At 39.1% G+C, this 10,666-nt stretch overlaps 1 protein-coding gene and 1 long non-coding RNA gene across 2 annotated transcripts in view; one reads left to right on the plus strand and one right to left on the minus strand.

The window, feature by feature from the left end:
- Positions 1–5,561, minus strand: part of IP3K1 (inositol-trisphosphate 3-kinase-like protein) — a 33,203-nt gene extending 27,642 nt beyond the window's left edge. The window contains exon 1 of the mRNA XM_067134176.1: positions 5,407–5,561. Within this exon, the coding sequence (XP_066990277.1) occupies positions 5,407–5,472 (66 nt within the window). The 5' untranslated portion in view covers positions 5,473–5,561. The remainder of the gene's footprint in view (positions 1–5,406) is intronic.
- Positions 5,562–7,613: 2,052 nt separating this feature from the next.
- The window catches only part of LOC136856376 (uncharacterized), a 129,156-nt gene continuing 126,103 nt past the window's right edge, over positions 7,614–10,666 (plus strand). The window contains exons 1-2 of the long non-coding RNA XR_010858321.1: positions 7,614–7,847; positions 8,980–9,020. This is a non-coding gene — a long non-coding RNA (uncharacterized lncRNA). The remainder of the gene's footprint in view (positions 7,848–8,979; positions 9,021–10,666) is intronic.

Genomic DNA, 10,666 nt, shown 5'->3' on the forward strand with positions numbered 1-10,666 from the left:
GTAAAAAATAAAATAATAGATTAACAAATAGATAAAAATGCATTAAAATTCATAATTCTCCGGAATTCGGGTATTTTTACGTACGTTCTTGAAGGGGTATTTCTCGTAGGAATTTTGGGGGAATTCTCATTAAGAATTTGGGCAGATTCCTACCTGGAATTGGGCAGATTCCTACATGGAATTAGGCAGATTCCTCCATGGAATTGGGAGATTCTGACCTGGAATTGGGCAGATTCCTATCTGGAATTAGGAAGATTCCTCCTGGAATTAGGCAGATTCCTACTAGGAATTGGGCAGATTCCTACTATGAAATGAGCAGATTTCTACTAGGAATTGGGCAGATTCCTACTAAGATTTGGGTAGATTCCTACTAGAAAGTGGGCATATTCCTACTAAGAATTGGACAGATTCCTACTAGGAAGTGGGGAGATTCCTACTAGGAAATGGACAGATTCCTACTAGGAATTGGACAGATTCCTACTAAGAATTGGGCAGATTCCTACTAGGGATTGGGAGATTCCCACAAGATATTGTGGGAATTTCTACACAGAATCTGGACAAAATTCCAACAGGGAATTTGGAAAAGTTTTCAAAGAGAACTTGGGCTAAATTCTCTGCGGGAATTAGGGAGAATCCCCATTGGGAACTGGGAGAATCCTCCCTAAAAATTGGGCTAATTCCCACACAAAATTTGGACAGAATTCCCAAAGTGATGGACCAAAATTCCACAAGGAATTGGACAAAATTCCCACATGGAATTGGACAAAATCCCCACAGGGAATTGGCCAAAATTCCCACAAGGAATTGGGCAAAATTCTAACAAGGAATTGGGCAAACTTCCCACAAGAAATTGGCCAAAATTCCCACAAGAAACTGGGCAGAATTCCCAAAGTGACTGTCTAAAATTCCCACAAAGAATTGGGCAAAATTCCCACAAGGAATTGGACAAAATTCCCACCAGAGGCAAAATTCCTGCACTATGGGAATTTATTACATTCCTTGAATTTCCTACGGAATTCCTGGCTCTGAACCACAACAATCATCTAACCATCAGGTGCACATAGACAAACATCCAGCTTCAACCAACCGCGACCTAGCGTCAAAACGACGAGAGACCGCAATCAATCCCACGTGGGAGAAACAACCTGAAAGGGCCCCTCTCCGCATTCCGGACACTCAAGAGGACTCCATTAATGTCATTACCTTGAGAACTATTTGGTTTGTATCACCAGGTGTTACGGCAGTCATTATCGAGGGTATTTTTGGAAGCGGGTCGAGCCTCCGCTAATTACGGGGACCTTCGTTTGGCGTCGTGACTACCCCCATACAGGGAGGTGTCATTGGGATGACTTGTTCCCAAGCTCGTCGGTCGATAGAGTTCCCGAAGTAGATTTAATGAAAGAAATTTTTGGAATTCTGAGGATACTTTGAGTAAAAACAGTCAAGGTTAAGGTCACAAACTTAGTCATCGCCTGACCGGGATCACCACCGAAGTGTTGACCTCTTGGTCTTGATGACGGATGGCCCAAACTCATGACGGGACGGTCTGGAGCCAAAAATGTTTTTGATGGCGATGTGTATTAATGAGTCACGTCCTCTAAAAACACCTAGCAACAACATCAAGCATTTGGGAAACCTTCGCGCATAACTCACATTCCACGTACGTGACTGCGCCGCGATTGCAATGCGATTACGGCATCATGCATAAACCATTAAGTCGCCTCTCTCTCTCTGTTACGTTACGTAAGCACAACAGCCATTTTTGTCACCTTGTAATACGGCACGCCGTTTGCTATTCGACGCAGGGCGACATTTGCATCGCAGCCGACATAATGCACCGTCTTCATCTCGTTTCTGTGGCGTCAGGGGATTCATAATGCGACGCCATTTTCTGTCGCATGAGACGACAAACCTGTGTTGCTAACTGCAGGAAAGAGCATACGACTTATTCTTTAGCTTCTATCGATTATTTCTTGCCCTCCACATTCTATGGGTAGAATTTCTGGCCCTCCAAATTCTTACAGGCAAAATTTCTGGCCCTCCAGATTCAACAGGTAGAATTTCTGGCCATCAAAATTCTACAGGGAGTACTCCTCATCCTTTAAATTCTACAGGTAATATTTCTCCTTTAAATTCTACAGGGAGTATTCCGCATCCTTTAATTTCTACAGGGAGCATTCCCCATCCTTTAAATTCTACTGGGAGTATTCCTCACTCTTTAAATCCTGCAGGTAGTATTCCTCATCCTATAATTTCTACAGGGAGTATTCCTCATCCCATAAATTCTACAGGGAGTACAGTACTCCTCATCCTATAAAGTCTACAGGGATTATTCCTCATCCTGTAAATTCTACAGGGAGTATTTTTCATCCTATAAATTCTACAGGGATTTATCATCCCATGAATTCTTCAGGGAGTATTTATCATCCTATAAATTCTACAGGGAGTATTCCTCATTGTTTAAATCCTACAGTGAGTATTACTCATTCTTTAAATCCTACAAGGAGTATTCCTTATCCTTTAAATTCTACAGGGAGTATCCCTCATCCTTTAAATCCTACAGGGAGTATTCCTTATCCTTTAAATTCTACAGGGAGTATCCCTCATCCTTTGAATCCTACAGGGAGTATTCCTAATCCTTTAAATTCTACAGGGAGTATCCCCATCCTTTAAATTCTACAGGGAGTATTTCTCATCCTTTAAATTCTACAGGGAGTATTTTCATCCTTTGAATCCTACAGGGAGTATTCTTCATCCTTTCAATTCTACAGGGACTATTTCTCATCCTTTCAATTCTACAGGGACTATTCCTCATCCTTTAAATTCTACAGGAAGTACTGTATTCCTCATACTTTAAATTCTACTGGAAGTATTCCTCAGCCTTTAAATTCTACAGGAAGTATTCCTCATCCTTTAAATCCTACAGGTAGTATTCAATATGTTCACTTAAAAAAGCTTTGCAGTATAAAAAGGTAAATTAAAAAGCTTTGTGGTATAAAAAATTTAACTTATAAAGCTTTGCGGTATAAAAAAAGATTATTTAAAAAGCTTTGCAGTAAAACATGGGAACTCATAAAGCTTTGCAGTAGCATAAAAAACCCATTTTTTGCCATGGCATTATAATCTAATTTGCAGATAATTCCACCTTTGAGGTTAGGTCAAGCCAGGGAATGCGAGGGTATGATTAATGCCACCTCTGGGGTTAGGTTAGGCTAGGGAATGTGAGGGTGCGATTAACCCCACCTCTAGGGTTAGGTTAGGTTAGGAATGCCGCTTATTTGGTAGCTTACAACCCCTATGGAATGCTGCTTATTTGCTAGCCTACAGTCCCTAAGGAACGCCGCTTATTTGCTAGCCTACAACCTCTAAGGAATGCTGCTTATTTGCTAGCCAACAACGCCTACAGAACGCAGTTTATTTGCTAGCCTACAACCCCTATGGAACTCTCCTTATTTACTAGCCCACAACCCCTAAGGATCACTGCCCATTTGCTAGCCTACAACCCCTAAGGAACACTGCTCATTAGCTAGCCTACAACCCCTAAGGAACACTGCTCGTTTGCTAGCCTAAACCCCTACGGAACGCTGCTTATTTGGTAGCCTACAACCCCTAAGGAACACTGCTTATTTGCTGGCCAACAACGCCTACAGAACGCCGCTTATTTAGTAGCCACAACCCCTAAGGAACACTGGTCATTTGCTAGCCTACAACCCCTAAGGAACACTGCTCATTAGCTAGCCTACAACCCCTAAGGAACACTGCTCGTTTGCTAGCCTACAACCCCTAAGGAACGCCGCTTATTTGGTAGCCTACAACCCCTAAGGAACACTGCTTATTTGCTGGCCAACAACGCCTACAGAATGCCGCTTATTTAGTAGCCACAACCCCTAAGGAACACTGGTCATTTGCTAGCCTACAACCCCTAAGGAACACTGCTCATTAGCTAGCCTAAACCCCCTAAGGAACGCTGCTTATTTGCTAGCCAACAACATCTGCAGAACACCGCTTATTTGCTAGCCTACAACCCCTAAGGAATGCCACTTATTTGCTAGCCATAAACCCCTAAGGAATGCAGATTATTTAGTAGCCTACAGCCCCTAAAGGAACGCTGCTTATTTGCAAGCCAACAAAGCCTACGGAACCCAGCTATCTGCTAGCCTAAGGCCCCTAAAGGAACGGCGCTTATTTGCTAGCCAACAACCCCTAAGGAATGCCGCCTATTTAGTAGCCTACGACCCCTAAGGAAGATCGCTTATTTGCTAGCCTACGACCCCTAAGGAACACTGTTTATTTAGTAGCCTACGACCCCTAAGGAACGTCGCTAATTTGCTAGCCTACGACCCCTAAGGAACGCCGTTTATTTGCTAGCCTACAACCCCTAAGGAACGCTGCCTAGATGAAAGCCTATGGACCCTAAGGAACATTAAGGAATGCCAGCTTTTTCAGGCTAATTCACCCTAAGGAACATCAAGGAAAGCCGCCTTTACAAGTCTACGTCACCCTGAGTAACAGCAAGGAACACTGGTTCCATACCCACTGACACAGGAAGGGTATACGGGGACAACTAGGTCAGGGCACGATGCCCTGATTAAGGTTATATTAAGGGCATTAGGACAAATGGGGCATTGTAGCCATACCCTTAAGATGAGAGTTGGATGTCATGTCTTGACCCATTGAGATGAAATTGGGCATTATATCAATGCCCAAGTAGAGGAAATAAGGGGTTATATCTATGCCCCATGCCCAGACATACCCAAAAGGAGTCCATAATAGTGCCAGTCATAATGGCCCAAAACTGCCCTTATTTCAAAAGAGAAAATGCCCTGATAATGATGCCCTAAAAATTACCGTAACAATGCCCTAAAAATGTCCCTAATAATGCCCCAAAAATGTCCCTAATGATGCCCAAAAATGCCCTTATTTCAAAAGAGAAAGCACGTCAGTGGCTCCCAGGACAAGGATGGCTCCATTCCCACGTACCCAGGGGAGCACGAGCATGTGGTGGGGGGGGCGCACGGGGGGTGGGGGCACGAACGCCACATACCCCACCCAACATACCCACACGCCCCGAGAACAAGAGGACCTTGTGTTCGCCTTTAAAAAAAAAAGTAAACAGGAAATGAGTGGATATATACGAGGGGTAGATGCCCCTATCGAGGGGGGTTTAGGCGGGCATGGATGCCGCGATGAATGCCCCAAATAGTGCCCGGAAAATGCCCCCCCGAATCGAAGCGCCCATTGGCCCCTCCGAAACCAGATGACAATACCAGACTGTCTCAAGATCTGCAGACCGCCCATAAAATACCCCACCCACAGCCACGCTGGCGCCGCGAAATGCCCCCCGAATACCCACAAAACACCCTCCGAGGATTCCTCTTTGACCTCCGGACGCTAAAGTCGACTCACCTGGTATAACAGAGGCGCCAGGAAGGAATAAGAAGCCGGGGGGAACTGAATCGAGTGTTTAGCCATGGCACGGAGAGATAGTGGTCGGAGGTCAGCTGTCACTCAACGCTGGGTAAACACTGAACGCATCGCTGCCCAGTGTCGTCTGCTAGGTGGGGGACGGAGGCGCATCGTGGGGGATTGTGGGAGTCGGAGAGTCTTTGTAAGCGGCTCTCCTCACTTTCGTCGACTTGATTCCTTCGTTTTTTTGTTTGTTTTGTTGTTTTGGCGTTGTTTAATTGCGGTTTTGGTATATAAATTATATAATTATATTAATTTATCACTTATAAATATGTATATATATTGAATATAACGATAAAATTGTCATAAAATCGAGATATCTGGAGGCTGGTTGCAGCTAGAATCAATACAAACAGCTCTTCTCTTCATAGAGTTTTTCATTATTTTTGTTTGTTTTAACGTTGTTTTGACGTTGTTTTTTGTATAAATATTACAAATACATTAATTTATCATATATAAATACGTATTTATATTAAACATAACGTTTAAATGCCCATAAAAGCGAGATATGTCTGGATGGTTGGAAGAAGAAGATACAAACAGCTGCCCTTTACGTCGACGTTTTCCGTTGTTTTTGTTGTTTTTAATTGTTTTGACGTTTTTTTTCTGCTATTTTACATGATATGTATTCATACATTAATCTATCATATATAAATATGTATATATATTAAACATAACGATGAAATGGTCACAAAAGCGAGATATGTCTGGCTGGATGGAAGAAGAAGTCAATACAAGCATCCCTTCTTTTCGTTGACTTTTTTTTCGATATTTTTGTTTGTTTTTGCCGTGTTTTCTTTGTTATTTTTTGCGATTTCGTTACATTTCGCGTCGTATTTCTTTTATTCATACGAAAATTTACGAATTATAGCGATGTGGTCGTTGTAGAATTATTGACGTTTTCTTAAATGGGATGGCGGGAAAAATATTCACCCACGGAGCTCCTTGTCAATACGATTTCGTTTTGTTGATGTTTATTTCTTTGTTTTTTATTGTTTTATTGTGATTTTGGTTTGTATATCATATGTATTTGTTAATTTATGTCATATAGATATATAAATTGAAAGGATATATCATTTAAATGACTATTAAATAGAGATAGATTGGTTTGAGTGAGGAAGTAACCTTTGCAATCAGCTCTCCTTATTAAGACACCCATTATTTTTATTTTGTTTATTCATTTGCTTTCCTTGTTATTTTTGGGATTTCCTCTTACTTTTATGATTAATGATGAATTATATTTATGTTTCATTAAAAATTACAGACCTGCAATCATTATAAAAAGCGTATTCTTCTATAGAAGCGCTTGTTTGAGAGGGGGTTGGAGGGAGAAGAGATTGTTACACACACAGCTCATCTTGTAAATCGATCTCGTGACTTTGTTTTTTTTTTTTTTTTATATTTTCGTGGCTGTCTTTGCGATTTTATTCCATTTCCTCATTCCGATCCAAAGGACGAATATTTGTATGTGTGGATTCTGCATAAATTATTATTATTATTAATGCTATTGTTACTTTTAAAATAAAGGAATATTTAATAAGAAAAGTGGAAAATACGTGATTCTAATCAAAATTACATAACAGCCACTGCTTTTTGTGCTTAGAGCAAATTAAGTTAATTCTATTTATTCATATTTATTATTGAAATTATTTTGCGTATCCAGGTGATATTTATGATAGTTTCCCCTTAAATACTTGATACTTGGCAAAATCTATATATATTTTTCCTTATTTATATTATTTACGTATTAATATTATCATTAAGAATACTTTTAATTAAATAGTATCGTGTATCACTTAATAAATTGTATATTTACTTAATTATTTTATTATTCGTATTATACAAGCAGTTATTTTATTATTTATAATAGTTTCCCTTTAAATATTTTGTTTACATTTTAACGTCTGTTGATACGTATAGAAAACGGGAACTAAAAGCGCGTCAGATGTCAGTATTGTCACTCGGCAATCATCAGCTATTTTTTTTAATATTTAATGTAATTTCATGATTATTTTATAGAAATTAGATTATATATATTTAATAATATTATTTAAATAGTTTAATTCATAACAAAGTGTTTTATTCCATTACGTAATTTCCAATTCTTAAGAAACTCCACAGAAAACGGGATCTCATCATCTCCAGTGACTCGTCTTTAGATGGATATCGTAAATGTGGATTCCATTTATCCTCAAGTTTTCATTATTTTAGTGCATTTCTAGAGCGCGTTTCGCCCCAGTGCTTTACACAATATTGCATATAACGTTCGTGTACGTTTTAGGACCGAAAACGTCCCGGTATAACGAAAAGACGGACTGGAAAACGTCACATTTACGAATGTCTGACGTCTACGAATTTCCCGCTGGTTGGAGATTGAATCGGTGAGACACTGATTGTTTTTTAATATTTTATAATATTTCTTGTATTTTATGAAACGAATGACGCATATTTTATAAAACCTTGAATATCTGGCTGTATTTTGGAGGTGGTCGGGAGTGGAAATCATCAATAGGAATAAAATAATTAATACAAATATAGGAAAAACTTTGGGCGATGATCGAATGTAAACAATCTTCTACCAGAAATAAATAGGACTTTAGGAAGGTTTTACTGTAAGATACCAAAGATATTTGAATATTTTTTAATAAATGATTTGTTTCATGTATATAAAGAATACAATTAACCTTTCCTATAATGCCAGGTCAATGACCTTACCAGATCTTACCTATCTGACCTCTCCGGGGGGTGTCGCCCCCCTGGACACCCCCAAAAAGGGGGTTAACTTGTTCCGTCGGCGACTGGCGGGAACCAGGCCTCGTAACTTAATTATACAAGGAGACTAATTTTTCTTCATATTGATGTGGAAAATACACTTAAATACACAATACACTTGCAAAATACACCTATGGGAACTTATGTCAGTATACATGTATTTTATTATTTTTAGTAAAAGAATTTATATTAATATATGTACATCACCCTAATACACTGCACTAGGAGGTTCTTAGAACTTTATATTAATATGAAAAATACATGTGTATACACAGTACACTTACAAAATACACCTAAGACATTTATGAATTTAAATACATTTTAATACATTTTACTTAATAATTAATAAATTGATATACGTACACCCTGATACACTACACCAGAAGACTCTTTGGACTTCATGTTAATGCGAAAATTACACATGAATATACAGTACACTTGCAAAATACACCATAGAGATATACATCAATATACATACATTTTAATACATTTCACTAAGTTATTAGCACGTTAATATACATACACCCTAATACACTACACCAGGAGGTTCTTTGGACTTTATATTCATATTTAAAATACACAGAAATACACAATACACTTAATACACCTGCAAAATACACCTAACATGCTTAGGGAAATAGATTGATAGAAATATCATAGTTACCCAAATAGTTTTCTTCCACTGTACAGAAAACGGAGTTATAATTATATTATTAATAATTATATTCTTTTGGTTTTCAGGTTCCATTGTGACCAGCTGCCGCTTGCAACAAATTCCTAAGGTATGTTTGATGTTTGTAAATAATTACTGGTTTTAGGTTTAAGGTTTGTTTACAAATATGTACAAGGAAGGGGGGAGGGTGGCTTGGCTGGGTGGTCTGAATGCAAAAGTAGTAAATTTATATATTTTTATATATATATACATATATACACATACACATACACGTACACATGCAGAAGTCCCCTTAATTTTTCAAGACACTCGTCTTGCACCTGATGGTCAGTCAACTATCCTAGGTCATGTATGTGTGTGTGTGTGTATGTATGTGTAAGCAATATACACTTCCAGTCTATTCAGCTTATCCTCCAAATTCGAAAGCAAAATATAAAGAAGAAGAAGCACAGATTGCTCCCAAGGTAATATTGACAGTAAACTTGACACTCTGATGAACTTTGGCCCAAGAATAGAATGGAATTGAATAGAATATAGGCTGTTCTTGCCTTCCGCTGTATTACTGACAGATCGAGGGATTCAATCCCTTGGCAAACAGCACGACTGTTGGGGAATTGTTGGGGTATTGTTGGAGAAGCGTCGCAGAAAGTGGTGGTCTTTTCGCTCGGTGTGGACGAGTGGCTCTTGTGAGGTAATTGGTTTTTGGCAATGTTTCATTTTTATTTTTTGATTTATTGATTTATTAATTTATTAATATTTTTATTTATTATATTATTTATTTGTTTATATATTTTTTCATTCGTTTGCGTCGTCGGGTTGGAGACGGAGTCAGGGAATGCAGAGGAATGGAGGAGATTTCCTGTGGGTGTTAGTTTGCCTGTTTTGATTCTCTCTCTCTCTCTCTCTCTCTCTCTCTCTCTCTCTCTCTCTCTCTCTCTCTGTGTGGATCGAAGACTGGCTAACTAATAGAAAACAGAGTCATAATAGATAGTGAAGAATCAGAATGGGCAGATGTGACAAGTGGAGTTCCCCAGGGTTCTGTCCTTGGCCCACTCTTGTTTTTGGTTTACATTAATGGCATTGATGTAGGCTTAACTAGCAGGATAGCCAAATTTGCAGATGACACCAAACTAGGTGTAAATGCAGCAGACCCAGATACAGTGGAAAGTTTAAGAAATGATCTAAGGAAAACAGGAGAGTGGTCAAAAAGATGGCAAATGCTGCAGCTCTACACATCCATAGTTAGACCTCATCTTGAATGTGCAGTACAGTTTTGGTCACCAACACTAAGAAAGGACATAAATAGATTAGAAGGGTGACAAGCAAGAGCCACAAAGTTAATCCCATCCACCAGACAAGTAGGCTACCAAAGACGACTAGAGAGCCTGAACATGTATGGTCTTAGAAACGCGACGATTGCGAGGACAACTCACAGGAACATTCAAAATACTGAAAGGCACAACAAAAGTAGACAGTAACCTCTTCACTTTAAACGAAAACCAGACGAGAAATGGTGGATGGAAACTAGAACTGAAGAGATATACAACACATATTGTGGGAACTTCTTCACATACAAGATATGTGACACCAGAAGTTGTCAACAGCAACATTTTGGAAGAGTTTAAAAGAAAGCTAGACGAAATCATTAGAACGCTGTGAATGAACATTAAAACCTGCTCCTAGAGATAAGTGAGCACAGGATGTCTCCTCGGATGGACTGATAAGTCTTTGAGACATCCTGATCCTTGTAACTCT

Source organism: Macrobrachium rosenbergii, chromosome 35 (assembly GCF_040412425.1).
Source record: "Macrobrachium rosenbergii isolate ZJJX-2024 chromosome 35, ASM4041242v1, whole genome shotgun sequence".
NCBI lineage: Eukaryota > Metazoa > Arthropoda > Malacostraca > Decapoda > Palaemonidae > Macrobrachium > Macrobrachium rosenbergii.